The following is a 17,755-nucleotide window of genomic DNA, read 5'->3' as shown; positions in this document are numbered from 1 at the left end:
ACAGCTCGAGCTAAATACCTAAGTTCTGTGGCGGCGGATGCAACAGACTCATATCCTCTGTGGATCAGGCTCAGAGACATATCTCACACATTCATCAGTGGGTTACATCAACATAAAATTCCTATTTACAAAAAAAACCCAAAAAAACAATCTGCATTACTGATAACCACAGAGATTATGATAGAGTTTCTAAGGTCATTTGTGTTGCATTTGAGCAGCAGTAATTTCTGCACTTTCAGTAGTGAAACTAGAATAAATTTCACGTTGTTTCTAGTCAGTTTCCCTTTATGACTCTCATTCAGTAGCTTGGTGCTGTTGTGTTTGGGTTCCCAACATGGCAGCGGAGAAAATTAAAAATAAAACTTCTATTTTAATTGAAATGAAAAAGGTACCAAGAAAACACAAATGGGGCTAAATCCTGGCATCTTCTTACCCCAGCTTAGCATGTTATTTGTGGTTTATTGTTCATGGTGGATTCTCAGGAAAGCAGGAGGTTTCGGGGCAATGCTTTTAGTTGACAGTTCCATCAACAACATGATGAATGAAACCGTATCCAGTGTCTGACTCAGAGAACTCTGGTCTCCATGTCTCTCTCTAGCCTGCTTCCTGTTGGGAACCACTAGAAGGCACTGTGCCACAGTTCAGCCTGAACCATATGCAAAATAAAGAGAGATCCTGCATCGCGAAGTCTGGGATATGGACTCATAGCAAGTGGGACACATTGGGAATCATAGAAATGGGGTACTTTGCATGACTTTTTCTCTTTTAAATCATAACCTTATTTCTTCTGGGCCTTGTGGAAGAAGTGGATATTTTAGAGAGACTGGAAGAGGGGGTGTTGGACTGGTGAGCTGGGTTGGGAAGGGTATTTACTCAGGCAGTAATGGCTCCCAGTGGCTTTTTTGAAGTCGAGTGGGGTTATTCTGGTTTTACGCTGGTATAATATAGAGAAGAATTTGCCCCGTTTTGGACCTCCGCTGGTGACAGTGAGCTGCTAAGCTGATCATGGTTTCAAGGCCTTTGCGGAGCTTGTAATGCGTGGGTGAGAGAGAGGAATCTGGCTGGAAATCTCGCAGGCTGTCTTGCAATCTTTGTTGATGCTGCAGCATGTGCACCTGTGACATCTCTCTGGGTGCTGCTGTGATGTTGTTTTCCTTTGGTCAGGAGTTTGGAATCCATTTGAGTTATTGTCGTAACTATTGTTCTACCCATTCTTCTTGCGGCTCAGAAAGATCCTTTTCAGGATTTCCGTGGGAAAGTACTTTTCATGGAAAGGGTGGGAGGGGAAGAGGAAATTGACCGCAGTCTCTTGGCCTGAACAGAAACACTTTGAAACCTTTTCGGTGCTGGGGCTGGTGGTGGCGGTGAGTTTACCATGGGTGGTTAGGCTGTTGGAGCTATGATCCCCATGTTCCCAGTGCAGCGGATCTTGGGAACCCATTCTTAGAGGAACTGTTTGGGGGAAAACAAAGGAATCACCATTGAAGGCCGAACCGTTTAAAAGGCAGAGAGCTCCATTCCGACAAGCTAGAGAAAAGGCAGATTTCCCCCTCCTCCATCCAGTGCATTTTGAACTGACTCCAGTACAAGGGAAGGAAATGTCGCTCTCTGACTTCACGTTTCCATTGGTGATGTGAAGTACAGTTCATTTAGATCCCAGATCTGCCAAGTGAGCGCATGCCATTCCCTGCCTTTCTGGAGGGGTAGGTGGGAGCCCGCCTCTGCCAAGAATCCTTTGATTCCACGTCCTTTCCCTCTCCCGCCATCTGTCTGTCTGCAGCTAGAATAGTCTTTGAAGGAAACACCATAGTGTGGCTGTTTTTGCTCCTGTGAGTCCCAGAGGTTGCATGGATGGTTGATCAGCCTGCTCGGCGTCAGTTCTGCAATGCTGTTTTATCAGTTCAATCTGCCTACTGTAAGAGGTAAGCTCAGCACAGCAGTGTGTGCTAAAAAAGGGATCACAAAACTCCCTTTGTGGCTCCTGTTTGTTTCTTGGCTTTTCTCTTTGGAAGTATTCTCACACCGGTCAGTTCTGTTTTTAAAAAAGAAAAAGATCCAGGGTCTTGTTTGGTGACCAGAGTGGCGTTTGGAGGGTCTCCGTCTAGTTTTTGATAAATAGGTATCGCCATCACAAAAACTGCCACTTTTATTGGCCTCCTTAATGGACCGCAGAAACTGATCTCCCCTTTCATTTCTAGTAGGGGTCCCTTCCAGGTCAGAGTAAGGCATGTTGGGTGAGGAGGTGTGTGGGCCGCAGCTGTTTTGCGAATAGAAGAGAGATTCATTCTCCCGGGCTGTCAACCTGACAACTTTGATTTGACAGAAGATAATGGAGCATGGGTATTTTCCTGCAGCTGAGTTACAACATTCACATTTTTAAAAAGCATTCCCCCTGCAATGGAAGGAGGTGAAACGTCTTTTATTCTGCGATTCTGGATGGGATGTGCAGTCGGGCAGGCAAGGGTTCGTGTTCGCACGGTCTTTGCAGCGTGATCTGTGTTTAACTGGGAATGACCTGATGGCTTTCCTCCCAATGCTTGTGCTCAGCTAAGCACGGTGCCCTTAGGTTGCCAGTAAATGTTTTCTCCTTTTAAAATAGGACATAAAATACGGATTTACTCTCCTCCCTAAGATCTGGAAATACCTCCAGTGCAAGAAGGGGGAGCAGAAGTCACACCGCATGGTCCTTACGAGTGATCAGAAAATAGGGTGACCAGATAGCGAGTGTAAAAAATCGGGACAGGGAGTGTGGGGGTAATAGTTGCCTATATAAGAAAAAGCCCCCAAAATTGGGACTGTCCCTATAAAATCGGGACATCTGGTCACCCTATCAGAAAAAAGTGATCCCTTCTATCAGGCTTCTCTGAGCTCTTTATATTTTGCATATGGTGCACTTTGCTCTGTGCTGCTGTTCCAAGTCTCCTGTGTTATACAGTTTACAACTGCGTGATGTGGGTTGGAGGAGACAAACACACACTTATGAGCACATTTTCCAAAGTAACTTTCCCTGAATTAAAATGACAACTACTTTCCAAAGTAACTTAACCTTAATTCAAATGACAGCTGGACTGGAGTGCCAAAATTTGGATCCAGATTTACATTTTTGGATTTTGACTCTCAGAATTCAGGTGGATCATCCAGATCCAGGGTTTTGGTTCGGCCCAATACAGAGTTAAGGGCAGCTGAAAAATCTGGATCCTGATCTAGAATGATATTCCAAAGCCCAGAGGCATTTGAACCCAAGGTTTTAGCTCAGTCCTATCTCTAAGTGAAATGTTTATTTTGTGCTTTTTTTCCATTGCTCTATAATAAATATATTGAGTGCTCCTGACAGGGGTTGTTGATGTCATTGCGGGTGCTTCCTTCCAAGATGCTCTTGCCTGAACCAGCCATTTGTCCATCTATAGGACAGCAGAGCTGCTGTTAAGGGGAAAGTGGGCAAGGAAGAATCTATGTGAATTTACAGTAGGATTTTCTCTCTTGTAAAATACGTTGGTCCTGATCATAAACTTTAATCTTGCCCAGCAGTCTGATGACTGCTGACATCAGACAACAGCTTCCCTCAGCTGCATGGGATTGTGGCTGACAACCTCGGGTTCTGAAAGTTCTAGAAATTTCCTAGAAAACAAAGTGTCAGCTGTTCTATTGGCTCCCCCAGGGGATTTTCAAGCCACGTATAAGCAAATACCCATAGCACTGTCAGTAATTCAGAGCTGGGCCCCTTACTAAGTTTTGTAAGAACCTGGTCGCTGTCCTGATTTCTGTTTCACAAACACTCTCTGGCTGGTTGCTGGCAGTGGTCTGAGGTATTGCCCTGTGGCCTCATTTTCATGTTTGCTGAGTGCTCTGAATTCCCATTAAAGTCAATGGGGGCTGTGAAAATCAGACCACAGGGCAATAGCCTAGAGCAGGGGTCCGGAGGTCAGAGTTCATATCCCTCATATGTCATAAATGAGGAAGCCTGATTATAGCCCCATTGCTCATATTAAGTAGCTCCTAATTCCATGACTAGTCCCATTGATTCCAGTGGGGTTGCTAACATAGTCTCTGGTCCTAGACTTCTTTTGCGGTGGAAGCCTGCAGGGGGCCTGTCAAGTGATCAGCTCCCAAACTTTTATGAGCCCTAACTTATTTTTTAAAGATTCTTCCTCTCTCCTGGCAAAATGTCACTCAGTTCAGGGAGTTTAGAAACCAAATATTTCAGCAGGAGATTAAAAGCATTTCTTGTGGTCAAATCCCTATGTTGCAACTCCATAGTCCGTTCCGTACCCTCTCTGTGCTGATGCTAAGGGAGAATAAGTCCTGTTAGAGGATGGGAGAAGGAGACTACATTTCTGCAGCACAGAAATGGGAACAAAGGGTGAGGGTCCAATGCCCCTCTCATAAGGTGCGTTATTGTAATGCTAAAGGAGAATAGATCCTAGAATAGAATCCATAAATGCTCCATTTGGGTTGTGCTCTCAGGGGTCCTGATGTCGTTTCCTTCTAACCACTCCCCTCCCATGCATAGGTGCTAGCCCAGGCTTGTTGAATGAATGCTGCCAACGGGGGATTTGTGGGTTTTACACATCCCATTTCATGTAAATATATTTACTTTGGCTGGAGTGCATTTAAAAATGGGTTCAGGCCACGAAGGTTGGATCCAGATGTAGTTCAGAAGCTCGGGAGTGTTTGGACTGGCCCAGACCCTAGTGCATGTTGCCATACTTTGGAGATAATGAAGTTGAGATTCTCAAAGTAGTTCGTTTGCTTTGTTTCAGAAGTCGAGGCCAAGAAAGCTTGTGACTGGCTGCGTGCAGCAGGATTTCCTCAGTATGCACAACTTTATGAAGGTAAGTGTCACCTCTCCTGCATTCTCTGGATTGGGGGAGCGCTGGGGGGAGAGGTAGAACTCTCATTTCTCCAAGAGCGTGCCTTTGAAAACAGTACTGCACCATGTGTAGAAGGGATGCCAGTCCCACCAGACTGGGGTTCTAGTCCTGAGCTGTTACACGTGCTCCCTGAGCCAGGAGGAGCTGAGAGAACCCGTGAGACAGCACTTAACTCCCAAGAGGAGAGATGACCCCCAGCGCTCTTGGGCCAGTGCTCGATGCAGTGTTGATGAGCTCCAGGTATTGTCAGCCTTGGATGGATGGGAAAATGAGAACAAATCCAGAGGATCATCCTGTTCCTCATCAGGATGGGTTCTGCAGAGTGAGACTGGGTGTAGCTGGTTGCTCAAGTCTGGAGATGTGTCTGAACAGCAGCCTTCTCCCTATGTGATCAGGGATAGCTGCTACCCGAGAGTGGCAGCTATACTTTTGTTGTCACTGTGGTAGTGACTGTCTGTCTGATTTTGTGCTCTGATCCATGACAACATTGTCCCTGGCAGCTGTGCTTAGGGTCTTGGCTAGCTGGAGCCTGGGTTGGGGAGTAGACCTGATGGTATGGTATGCTCAGACCATGGGGCTATTCATTCCAGGCCTTCCCTATTCTTTCCAGTTTTGATGACCCAGAAATACCTGACGTGTGTGTGTGTCTTAACTAGATGCAGATGGCAGGGGAAGTTCTCAGATCACTGGAGCCAGACTGAAATACTGGGGAAGAGGAAGAGATGGAGGGGGCAGTTTGCTAATTGTATGATTATATGTTACAACTTGAAGCCTTCCGACTTGATAGAGGCCTGGAGAGCGAGTCTTGTTATCGGCCTTTCTGCATTCCTAAACCTTTGCCCTTCAGGCAGCACCACTAGAAAGTTCCCAGGATGCCTGACCAGGCCAGGGGGAAGACAGATTTGCATAGATGACAGTGTTGGCAGGTATTTTAATAAGCTCTTGCTGGAGTTGGTGATGCATGTGCAGCTGAACTGGCCATGGCACAGGAGTGGGAATGAAGATTTCTTTCTCACTCTGCTTAACTGTCTTTGTTGGCAAATGCCATTCCCCAACTCAGTATGCAGGAGCCAGGTTTGTGCGCTCCCCGAGTATAGCACCTCCGTGCTGGGAGCTGCATTTCTCTATTGGGAGGTCCCAAAAGGCAGGATATTTTAGGAGAGGCGGCTGGATGAATCCAGCTGACTTGCTCATGCGTTGTGTGTTTCTCAGGGCTTGTCTACGTGTACAGTGTGGCTGTGATGCAGCTGCACTGGTGCAACTGTGCCACTGTAGCGCTTAGTGAAGACGCTACCTATGCCAAAAGGAGAGCTGCTCCTGTCAGCGTAGTTAATCCACCTCCCTGAGAGGCAGTAGCTACGTAGATGGGAGAAGCTCTCCTGTCGACATAGCACTGTCTACACCGGGTTTTCCACATCCCTGAGCGATGTAGCTATACTGACATAAGTTTGTAGTGTAGACCAGGGTTCACAAACCCCGTCTGCAAATGAACCCTTGCAGAGTGTGTTTCTGGACCCAGCTTTGTTTACTAACACATGGTGAAGGCCAGTGGTCCCCATGGAGGTTGAAAAATCACAGCTTTGGCTCAGCTTAGCCTGAGGAAGGAGGAGGCTAGAACAATAGCTGGAAGCCTGGCCTCCAGGCAATGTGCAAAGCCAGCTATTGTTCAGCTGGGACACTTCCACTTGCCCCCTCCCAGCAACATAAGCACACAAAGCAAGATAGTCCCTCCTTGCTGATAGCTTTACAGCCTGCCTCGTTGTTTCTAGTTTCTATTTTAGGGGTGACCTCTGCGTGCATCCAAGTGTAAAGACTGACCAGATTTCTGGAATCTTGGCCCAGATCTGATTGCCTGTGGGCTGGTTACAGCTCACTCTCAGCGAGACAAGAATTGGGTTCTAGACACTGGAGTCTGTCAAGAAACAGTCTAAACTCAGTGCTGGTCTAACAAAGCCTTCTACATCCTTCTGCAGCTTCTCTCTCTACTTCTTCCTGTTCACTGTGGGCTCAGCATTACCTTCATCCCTGTGTTGCAACCTGCACTGGATGGCTTCAGTTACAATCAGGCTTCTGCCCTCATGAATAGAATAAAAAGTATATATGTATGTCCCCAGCAGAGCTTCCTAGAAGAGGGAAAGAAGCAGAAAGTTCCATGTGGTTTTCTAAGGACCTTGCTATGCAGATCTAATCTACCTGGAAGGCTTGTAGATACTACAGTGATGATGTGCATTATGGAAAACCCTATGATAGCTGTTTGCTAGTGATAGCTGTGTTTAAAGACATGACTCTTCTAAACATATGCTAGCCTCCCTCCTCCCCCCAGCCCCTGCCCGGACGCCAGCCAACGTGTCTGTCCTCCGAAAGTTGACTCATGACTTTTGAGTCAGGTCTGGGGGAGGCTGAGTGAGGTCCCGGAGCAGCCATGCTGCTGTGCACATTCCATACCACTCGCTTGACACAGGCCTGGTGGGTTAGCAGAGGGAGAGTGTCTGTCTGAGAGAGTTTGCAGCACAGCTAATGAAGTCTCCCTACCCTGGCCCTTCTCACTGCTCTCCTCTTTTCCTTCCTGTGGGTGCAGATGTGGATTTTTCCTTTGAGCCAAAGCTGTGGGCGCTTTGAATGCCGATGAAAGATATTCAAACCAGCCATTCTCAGCTGGGGGCCCGTCCATGCTCGCTGGCTGAGTAGGAAGCCCCGATACGTCACATCACTGCTGTGGCTACTGGATGTATAACAACTGGCTTTTCTCCAGAAAACAGGGGCCTTATTGTTTGGGTTGGGTCTAGATTTGGAGCATTGGAAACACTGTGAGCAGTGCATTTTCAGAGAGTGCAACTCTGCCGTCTGAGCCACTCATGCTTGGCTCCAAAAGTGGGTTGTTTGGTAGTGGGCTGAGAGGCTTAACAGATGATTTTGGGGATGCTGCCACACTCCAAAAAAAACGGCATGGGTCCAGATCCATGTGTCTCCCCCACTCCTGACAGTGGTGCTCCAGAGGCAGGTGCCTTTAGTAAGATTATTCTTATTCTGCATACTCGAGAGAGAGTGTGATCTAACAAGTTAGAGGGAGTCAGGTGTTCGGACTTCTGTCCCCAGCTCCACCACAGACATACTGTGGGACCCTGGGCAAGTCACTTAGGAGGGTATCATCATACCCCCACTAGCCAAGCAGGGAGAGATCCTCGCGTGGAAGAGGAGAGAGAAACGCATAGTGTTGTGGTTATCATCACTGTCTGAAACGAGTTCAGGAGCATCAGTGATTCCTGCACTGAGGTGGAATAACTTGCTGTCTTGCAGCCTCCTCTCTTGGGTAGCCACTGGGGATGGGATCAGTTACCTGTGCTCTGACACATACATGTACCTGTTAATTTAAAGCTCCCAATGAAACCCTAAGTATTCAGGAACACGTGGCTGAACAAATTAAGCATGAAGGGGCTGTTTGAAGAGGGAAATAATACAGTAACCTATTCCCCTCCCCCTTTCCTGGTGACCTCTTCTCCCCTCTGCTTTCATCCTTCAGGTACTTTCAGAAAGCTGGCCAAGTGCCAAAGGGGAAGTCAGACCCTATGCAGGGAGAGGTTTACCCTCTGCAGTGCTAGCACTCTACCCTCCCATGGGTGTGACTGCAGCCTGCGTTCCAGATGTGGCAAGGTGGGGGAGAGATGTGCTTACCTGTGGGAGCGTGGATGCTTGAGGGCTGTGTGGGGCATTGAGTGCAGATGGGTGTTTATTTGTGAATTGGCTGATCTGTCAATACAGTTGGATGGGATAGGTTAAAAAAATGGAAAGCGTTTCCCCAGGAGGCGCGCTCGGCTCCAAGCAGCACATGCCAGGGTCATTTAACCATGGAGTATTTACCCTGCAAGGAGGAAACTGTGTCTGAGAATAAGCAGGTGAGATAGGCAGCTGCTGAGTAACGGGGTTTACATTTCTTAGTGCTCTTTTTACATCGTGCTTTGGTTTATATCCCTGGTGCTGCCCTCTCGTTTTCTGTGGGCTTTGTTTCTCCCCCTCCGCCCATCTCCACAGTCTAACTCATCCTTTTCATCTCTGCATTTCTCCTGTGCCCATCACCATGACAGCTAGGCACCACTGAGTCTCCCCTCTTCCACCTCCGGGTCTCTCCCCCTTCTCCTTTTCCGGCTGCCCTACAGAAGCTGCCAAACGTGAAACCGCAAGTTGTCCCTTCAGTGGGGAATGTCTGGCCAGCCTCCTTCCTGCGCTGTTGGAGTGTGACCCTTGAGCCCTGCCCCTTGGGAGCTCCCCTTGGCAGTTCGGGGCTGTCTGCAGAGCGGTGATATAATGCTCGCTACCTTCTGGGAAGGACAATGTTGCTTCTCCCTCCCGTTCTACCATCCCAGGAAGTGTCCGGATGTTGTCCCATGGCGAAGCTGCTCCATGTGGAACGCAGATGCACTGCCCAAGCATTAATCTTATCTTTCACCTGTTGCTCACAGTCTTCATGGCTGGGGTTCAGAAGCCTCCCACCCTCCCCCCTTCTGTGGCTCTCCCATTTTCCTCCCTGCTCTTCCCGTCTCCATGTCACACCTCCTCTCCCTCCCCTCCCCCATATGCCCACGTTGGCTCCTGGTAGAGCTGCTGACTCAACTTGTGACTGTAATTCTCCTCTTCCTCTTCTCCCCCTCAGACTCGCTGTTCCCTATTGACATCACGTCCGTGAAGAAAGACCACAGCTTTCTGGACCAGGATTCCCTCAAATCCCTTTGCAGGTAAAGCTTCCCACAAACCAAACTAACCTCTGCAAAGAATGGAGGAACCGTGCCTTAGGCTGTCTCTGTCTCTGCTGCCTTGTGCTGCGTTGTGCCAGCCCCAGGGCTAATCCTCAGAGAGCCTTCTGAGACTCTCCAGGAAAGGGGTAACATGGATGGGAGACAGCACAGGCTAGTGGGGCTCAGGGGACGTAGGTTCTAACCCTGTCTCCGACACTGATTTGCTGAAAGAGACTGAGTGACTACAGCCTCACTTTCTCCATTTGTACAACAGGGCGTTGGGATGCTTTACTCATTCAGGCGTAACATGCTTTGAGCTCCTTGGATAGAAGGTGCAAGACCCAAGTATTGTATTATTTATACACACACCGAGCTCTTGAACAGTAGACACATCTTCCAAAAAATGCCCTTTCTAGATTTACCTTGTGTGTTTGTCTGTGTTTTGACTTTTTGCTTGTGCAATCCCAGTCTCTTGCGACTGTGTTTCGCAGTGAAACAGGTGCTACGTGCAGAAAGTCTGGCCATCGATTATCCATCCCAAAAGGATGTGGTTGGGGTGAGCATCTCCGAGTTGGGCCATGTCTCTCAGTCTTAGCTGGACTTTATGGGACTTCAGAATTGGCCAGGGAGTACGAGGAGCACTCACTCGTAAGGACTTGTAGCCCCCTCCCTTTCCCATTCTGCCCAGATGTGCAGAGAGGAGCAGAAATTACACCAAGTCAGTTGAGGTGAAAGATAAGAGTGGGCACAGAAGTTAACCAAAGATCTCAGACTTTTCTAGAAGATTCCACTTGGGTTGGGATGTGAAAATGGGCAAAGGTTCAAGGAGGGACTTGTTCTGTGTCTGAACCATCTGCCCATTCTCCACTCTTTTACCATTAGCATCTACATAGTTCTCCCTGTGCATATGGGATCCAGAAAGAAGTGAAGCACTTTCCCATTGTTCCGATCTATGTTATAGTGATGGTGCTTCATCACTTCTCTAACAATTGAGGAGTATTTGAAAATCCTCTCTCCAGGCTTCAGTGCGGGAGTTTTGTTTCTTGTTGTTCTGCTGAGACTGGATTCACAACGGGGCTCCTTATGCCAGAAACGCCATCTGTGAACAGAATTTCACTTGGGTGACTTGTGTATGTCATGTGTAAATAAAAGAAAACTCTCCGTGAGTGATTTACTGAGCTTTTGAAAAATAAAAGATGCTACATGGATATTAGACCCTGTCAACTATCCCTTACAATGGTTTGGGAGGAATTGGATACTCTGCAGTGGATCCTGTAGTTGTGTGTTTGTTCTGTGGTAGTGGATTCTCTTCAGCTGATTCTTTGTTTAGCCTGTAATCTGTTCCACCTTGCATTTTACTGTGGGCTGAGAGCTCTGTGTGGCTTGAAGCTTGTCTCTCTCACCAACAGAAATTGGTCCAATAAAAGATTGGACCCACCTTATCTCTCTTGGGTTCTTTACATGTAAATTAATTTTCTTTCGCGGAATAAACAGCTGTCTGGTTGCTCTGAGTAAGGATTTCCTTTTGAAGGAGTGATTGTCTGGAAGTGTCGGTACAGTTCATATGATTAACATAGTCATCCCAAATGCGTGGGAGGAGAAACTACGGAGTCCTTGCACCAAAACACATTCTCTCTTTATACTAGCAGGGTTGAAAATAGCACCACTAGATTCTGTACATATATTTTTGGGGAGAGGAGGTGGCCTGGTCCCTATGGTGGACACTATTAATACCACTGTCATGACCAAGGGGGGATACTTAATGGAGAGGGGCTGTCAGATCCCCTGTGGTTTGTGACTATAAATACCTAGTCCAGTCCAGGACTATGAATGATCCAGGATTTTTAGCTCCCATGTTTTGGGTTTCCATACTCCTCTCCATAGCTACATCCCTGCAGTGACCCTCTAGCTGAGAGGTCGGGTGGATATTTACTATGATCAGTGCCCTTCTCGCTCACAGGAGCAATGGAAACATCTCTGCTAGGCTTTTACCATAATGAGGCTGCTGTAATGTTTTGATTCCTGTGGGTGGATCAGAGCTGCTTCTCCTTGCTGGGGCAGTGCAGTGGAGGTTGTATGAAGGTTTTGAAGTTCCTGGGTGATAGTCCATCCCTGTCAAGGCTTTTATGTTTCTTTGTTTCCACTTGTGGCTTAGCATTCAGGAGGCTCGAGGAGTTTCTGGAGTTGTTTCGCTCCGGTAACCTGGAACAGGTCATTTCTGCCTGCTCAGGTGATCACTTTACATAGTGGAGCCTGCATCCTTGCCAGCCCCTTTGGGAAGAGAGCACACGGTGGGTGGCATGGGTAGACCCGTGGCTTTTGGACAGGCATGCCTGGAGCCAGCTTTCCAAAGCCATCCAGTAATCTCTGGGGCACACAAGGTGGCCACATGCAGCATTTAGCTGATTAGCAGGTCAGAAAAGGAAATTAAATGGCTCTTCCAAGAAAATGAAATCCCATACACACGTGTTCACCCCTCCTGCTCTCCCTCTCTTTCATCTTCCTTCTGCCAAAAGTTCATGAATTTAATCCCTTTGCTTTTGAACTTTCTTCTCCAGCCAGCAACAGACAAAGTGAAAGGCTGTTTGACTTATTTCCAGATGGGTGGCAGGCCAGGCGTGCGTCTGGCATTGCAGCTGCCTGTATTGGATCAAACCACTTCTTGTGCTTCCAAGTGCCCACTTGATCCCTTTGCCCCTGCCCCGGAAGGAGGCAGTTCTAGAAAATCTTCTTCCTCACCCCTGGAATCATTATGTTCTTATGAACACAGGCTCTGTCTCAGTCCCTCTGCAGCCTGCATCTCAGATTTTCTGTTCAGTTTATGAAAACGTCTGCGAATATTCACTCCAGTCTTAACCAGCTCTTCGAACTGTCAGCTGAATACTACTTTGAGCCCTACGGGAAACCAGAAACTTTTGACTGGCTTTATCTTCCCTGCAGAAATGGTGGGTTTTTTTACAGCAGGTTAACTAATGACTGTTCACTGTGATTAGGAGAGATCAGTGCTATACCACCCGCCCGTGATTGACCTCTCCTTGCCATCTGGTGTTAAAAACAACTGAGCCTTATTTCCACCAGGATTTTACAATGAGATCGCTAATAGCTCATGTGTGTGAGTTACCTTGCGGTTAAAACATACCTTTCTTGGCCCTGAAGACACAGCCCTTGTGTCCTGGAACCTTTGTGTAGTGTGTATATTAACGTTAACAAAGGTGCTAATTAACTTGTGTTAATTGGCAATCTATTAAGTCAAGTTAAAGCAGGACCACAAACTCTAGTCCACACACCCCTGGAGGTGCAATGTCCAGTGGTCTCAGCTCAGCAGCGGGAGCCAGGGACTCCTGAGTTCTAATCCCAGCTCTGATTCCCTCTGTGAATTTGGCAGAGTCACTTCATGTTTCTTCGCTGAATAGCCTGCGTTTCTTTCCGTGTCAGATGTTTGAAGGTGCCCCTCTATTGTGCCTGCAGAGCTTGCATGTGTAACCCCCTTCGATTATGTTACATATGCCCCCCCATTTCCATGTGCAAAACCTGCACTCATGCATGTAAATTGGCTGGTTCATAACTTTTGTGGGACCAGTTCAGGAAGCCCCTTTGAAACTATAGCCCTTTAATGCCTGTCAGTACTGGGTGGCTAACCACCTCCTCCAGCGAACTCTGCGAATCTCCTCCGCATTGTGCTTTATAGACGACACCTGCCTTCTTCTCAGGGTTCTTGAAGATGCAGAGGGAATGGGTGTCCTCAATAGAGGCTGGCAGAGATTTAATTAAATTAATGTCGAGGATTTGCCATCCCACCTGGTGTCTTTTCTCTCTACCTCCCTGCTTGTACACTGCCCGTTATATTATTAGCTTCCTTGGGGAAACTGTTATTAAATTGCCCGGAATCTAAACAATGGGAAAAGGGAGTGAGGCTTAATCCGCTGTCAGCTAAGTGTCAAAGCCGTTTAGTCGACTGCTCTGAACAAGTTAATAACAGGCGAGCAGGTCATGTGTCTCATGTTCAGAGCAGAGACTGAGCCCAAACCAGCCAGCTTCTTCCCTCCCCCGCCTCAGAGCATTTCATTAAACGCCTTGTGAGGGGATGCAGTTCATTCCTGTTTCCTTTCACCTCCTGCTGCCACTTCCTTCCCCTGGCTTTTTAAAAGAAAGATTATTTTTTGGAGAGTTCTTTGCTGGCGAAAGGCGTTGGGTTTGCAGCCCTGGAGGCTGGAGTCCTCTGTTTATCATCTGAGCAGGTACGCCAGGGGCGGTGGCGAGTCAGCTCCCGCCACTGCTGTGAAGGAACCAGCTCCAGCAGAGAGACCCAGCCTCCATGGCCTCACTGCTAAGACATCTACAAGAGGCCAGCCGTGACGAGCTCTTCTCCTTACTCTCTCATTCTCGTTCACACTAGCAACTTGCTTCCATGCATGGAGAGAAGCTGTCTGGATTTCTATCTCGCTTTTCAATGAGCTGCCCTTTGTTGTATTTAAGTCTGTTTCCTGCAGTCATGAGCGTGAGCTGACAAACTGCAGTGTATACTCCAGTCTCTCACTCCAATTAGCTCCCACGCACACAGACATAAATCACTTCTGGACCTGGAGATTAACGGTTCTTGCAGACCAACCGCCAAGTTTAGCCTTTCCACTCCAGTGTGAGCAGATAGGCTCCTAGCCACTAAATGATGGTGGCAGATTTGTAGCTCTTCTAAAGTTTATAGGCATGTGCCCAGCAACCTTGGAAATAGCGGAAACTACCTGGGTGCCCTAGAGGGAATCTCATCATGAGGTCACCACAGGGGCGGAGCAAACAGACTGAGCAGTAACTGGAATGAATCATTCTGTACCCGCTCCGAATGCAGTGCTGAAGGGATGGTGAAGTCACATTGCTGGACAGAGCCCAGTGTGATGTGGCCAAGAGCAGTTCAGCTTCCTCTGTGCAATTCTGCCAAAACACCACCATGCTGACATTCTGCAGGCCCTCCTTTGTAGTCCAAGGCTGGAGTGGGGAAACTCTGCCAATTCACTTGAGTCCTGGCCTGCAGCATCACACGTATTGTTTAATCTTGTGTTCTGAAGTCCTCTCAATCCACCTCATTCCTGACCTGTAGCTTCCAAGCTGGGCCCTGCCCACCTCTGCTGATGCTGCAGATTCGGATGAAGGCGCATTTGCTCCGATTCCAGTTATTCCCTTGCATTTCAATTCCAACCTTCCCTGTCCTTCACTTCTGCACAGCTATGCCAATGCACTTCCCTGTTAGTCTGCAGCATCCTGTGCCATACCTGACCCGCTCCCAAAAGCACAACCAGTGCACCCTAATCCTGCTCGGCAGTACCCCCTATTACTCCAGTCCTGGATTCCTCTGGAGTAGAAGAGAAAAGATTGCCTACCAGCTAAACACATGTTCAGGTGTGGACTGAAGATCTGAGGCCTCTGGAGATGAAAATGGCCTGGGCACTAAGCCCAGTGAGCCACTGACTCACCCCCCCACACACACCCCAATTACGTAGAGGTAGTTATAGGGTTCCTATTTCTAAATCCTCTCCTTGTCATCTGAAAATCAGTGTGAGATCAGGGCTTAGTGGTGCTGTTGGAGAGGGGCTCTTCTGACTGTTAAAGGATGGATTTGTTTTATCTTATGGGGAAAGGGCTGTTTTTGTATTTAAGATGTGTAACCCCTTCAGGGCCAGAGTGAAGTACTGGGTATTTCCATTAAATACATTTCCCCCATCCCCGACGTGACCGGAGGTGCCTGGACCAGCCTGACATTCTATGGAGGCCAGTCACATTGCAGCAGCAGTGAACGGGGTTAACTTGTAGCCATGGGAAGGGTAAGAAACAAACTTCAAAAGGTAGGAAGTGGCTTCTGGTCCCAAGTCAAATATGGGACGTACAAAGTAATCGGAATCCACGCGAGAGTCAATCACAGGAAGGGGTGCAATGTACACTGGGTGGCAGTGGTGGACGTGTGCAGCAGTGGGTGCTGAATCTGATGCTGGCCACAGGGATAGTAAGCTGAAGTGTAACCAGAGGAGTTGCAGGTACTTGCAATTTGGCCAGAGCATCCAGGGACTTGTACTGAAAAGCAGTGGCATCTCTCTGACTTGGATACTTGTGAAATGGCTCTGGCCCGAGCCATTAAAGCACTCAGGCCACAGGCATGTTGGAGCGGTCTGAACTCTTCAGGGGAGATGCCGAGGCACATGTGGTTCTGCTTTCACCCTTGGGAAAAGGGAAACATGAGGAGTCCAGAGAAGCGTCTTCCCATTCTCCTTCCTGTGCCAGCTGGGCAGCTCTTGATTTGTAATGAAAGAGGTGCCCGGGCTCAAGCAATTAGGTGCTGGGGCTCAAGAAATTTTTTAACATTCATACCTGATGCAGCAAGGCCAGAGGGGCTGGGGCGGTGAACTGCCAAGCGCAAAGGTGCTGGGGCTGTGAACTGCCAAGCCTAGAGGTGATGGGGCTAAGTCTTGGCACAAATTAAGCACTGCAGCTGGGAAATGTGCACTCGGCGGGAAATGATCTTGGACCTGTCCCAAGCTCCACACATCCGCTTGCTCCCCAGCTGTTTGGTGACAGGTGACAATGCCGCAACATGAGCCCTTGAGAAAAAAACAAACTGCCGCAGCGAAAGCCAAACCAGACAAAAGCGTCTCTTGTTTGTTTGCAGGAGGCTGATGACACTGAACACATGTGCCTCTATGAAGCTGGAAGTCCACTTTCAGCGTAAACAGGTAAGTGGTGAGGTTTCAAGGGTATAAACAAAGCCACGGTGCATTGCGGGGAAAACACATGCACACGGATGGGGCAATGAGCTTGTGTTTAAAAACGAACAATTCCAACACTGCTCATTCATGTAGAAAAGTATCGTTCCTGGATCAGATGCCTTCCCCTGCTCTGTCCTGGGTCATGGGTCTTTCTGCTTAGTGCTGAGTAAAGAAGGAGCACAGCTATCTAGAATCCCTGCTTGCATGCTGCAGGGTTGAGGTAGGGAAGGCTTGTGTCAGTGTGTGCTCCGTGGTTTGTCATACTGTGCTGAGCCTCCTCATTTCAGCTGCTAAATTACACCGAAATTTCTTTCCGAATGGTAAGATTTCTACATAAGCAATTGCTGTCTTTTCCATGAGGATGTTCTGTGAAAGGGTGTGGGGTCGGTGGGTGAGGTGGAGTCCAGGGAATGGTTTTCTTCCCTGCAGGTGGAAGGGGGTGTGTGTGAGTCAAAAAGACAATCTCTCCAGAAAGTTCAGGTGCACTCTTGGAGGGTGTTTGAGAACCCTGCTCTAGCAGATCACCAGGGACAAGTGGCTTTGGCTGGCTTTTTAAACTGTGCTATCTGGGGTCCTGCCAGCATTGCTTTTGCTTCCCATATATTAATATCTATTTTTGTCATCCTGCTCCTGATGTCACAGGGAGGATTTCACAGGGGAAGAACCCTGATTTTTTTTTTCTTTTCCCTCCCCGCCTCCTTTGTTTGTTGGTTTGTTCTGCTGAATGCCTGTATTTGTCCATGGCCAGTTCTGTATTCCCATTTGTCAAGTTTCAGTGTAACCATTATGAGATCCAAATTGTAACCATTCCGACCATTGGAGAAGCTGCTTCAGCAAGCCCGTTTCATGAGCTCATCCAGATTTGAACTTAGGCCCCTGATTTGTGGTGAGCTCCCATCACCAGGAGACTTACTGCAGATATCTCATATGGTAACCATTAGTAGGGTCTGGTTGCAGCTGCTTCCAGGCCAGCCCTAATGCAGTGCCATGCCATTAAACGTGAACTAGAAGGGGATTTCCTTGAGCAAATGTCTGGCAGAATGGATTAGTGAGGAAACATAACCCCAGAGGGGAGTTTCCCTCAGGGGGGAATAAAATTTACCCATGTGTCTCAGACAATAAAATGCTTTTCTTAAAACATTGTTTATTGTGGTTTCATATTTTCCATTCCCACCTGCACTCTGTGGCGGCTGTAGGCTCTGCACCTTAGTGCCAAAGATTCTCACCTGTCCTGCAGAATTGCAGGAAGGGGGTCATGGTTTTGGAACATTGTTCCAGTGTCCGGATCTCTGGTTCTGCAGAACACAAACAAGAGAAAGAAAATGAAGGTGGAAAGGGGGCCAGGGCCGGGTGGATAGCTTCAAGCTATTTGCGCTAGTTTCACCGAGTGCAGAAACAGTGAGGT

The 17,755-nt window shown here is 48.0% G+C and overlaps 1 protein-coding gene across 6 annotated transcripts in view; it reads left to right on the top strand.

Moving 5' to 3' along the window:
• STARD8 (StAR related lipid transfer domain containing 8) overlaps positions 1–17,755 on the top strand; it is a 142,864-nt gene that overhangs the window by 106,901 nt on the left and 18,208 nt on the right. For 4 of the 6 annotated variants that reach the window (XM_074964504.1, XM_074964507.1, XM_074964505.1 and 1 more), the window contains 3 exons: positions 4,761–4,832; positions 9,520–9,601; positions 16,254–16,317. In XM_074964504.1, the coding sequence (XP_074820605.1) occupies positions 4,761–4,832; positions 9,520–9,601; positions 16,254–16,317 (218 nt within the window). Of the gene's footprint in view, positions 1–1,647; positions 1,923–4,760; positions 4,833–9,519; positions 9,602–16,253; positions 16,318–17,755 lie in introns of those variants that run through there. The other 2 variants (XM_074964506.1, XM_074964510.1) reach the window with 2 other exon arrangements.

The sequence above is a fragment of the Natator depressus genome, chromosome 9 (genome assembly GCF_965152275.1).
Source record: "Natator depressus isolate rNatDep1 chromosome 9, rNatDep2.hap1, whole genome shotgun sequence".
NCBI classification, from domain to species: Eukaryota; Metazoa; Chordata; order Testudines; family Cheloniidae; genus Natator; species Natator depressus.
Note: the sequence above shows the minus strand (reverse complement) of the source record. Positions and strands in the feature narration are given on the sequence as shown.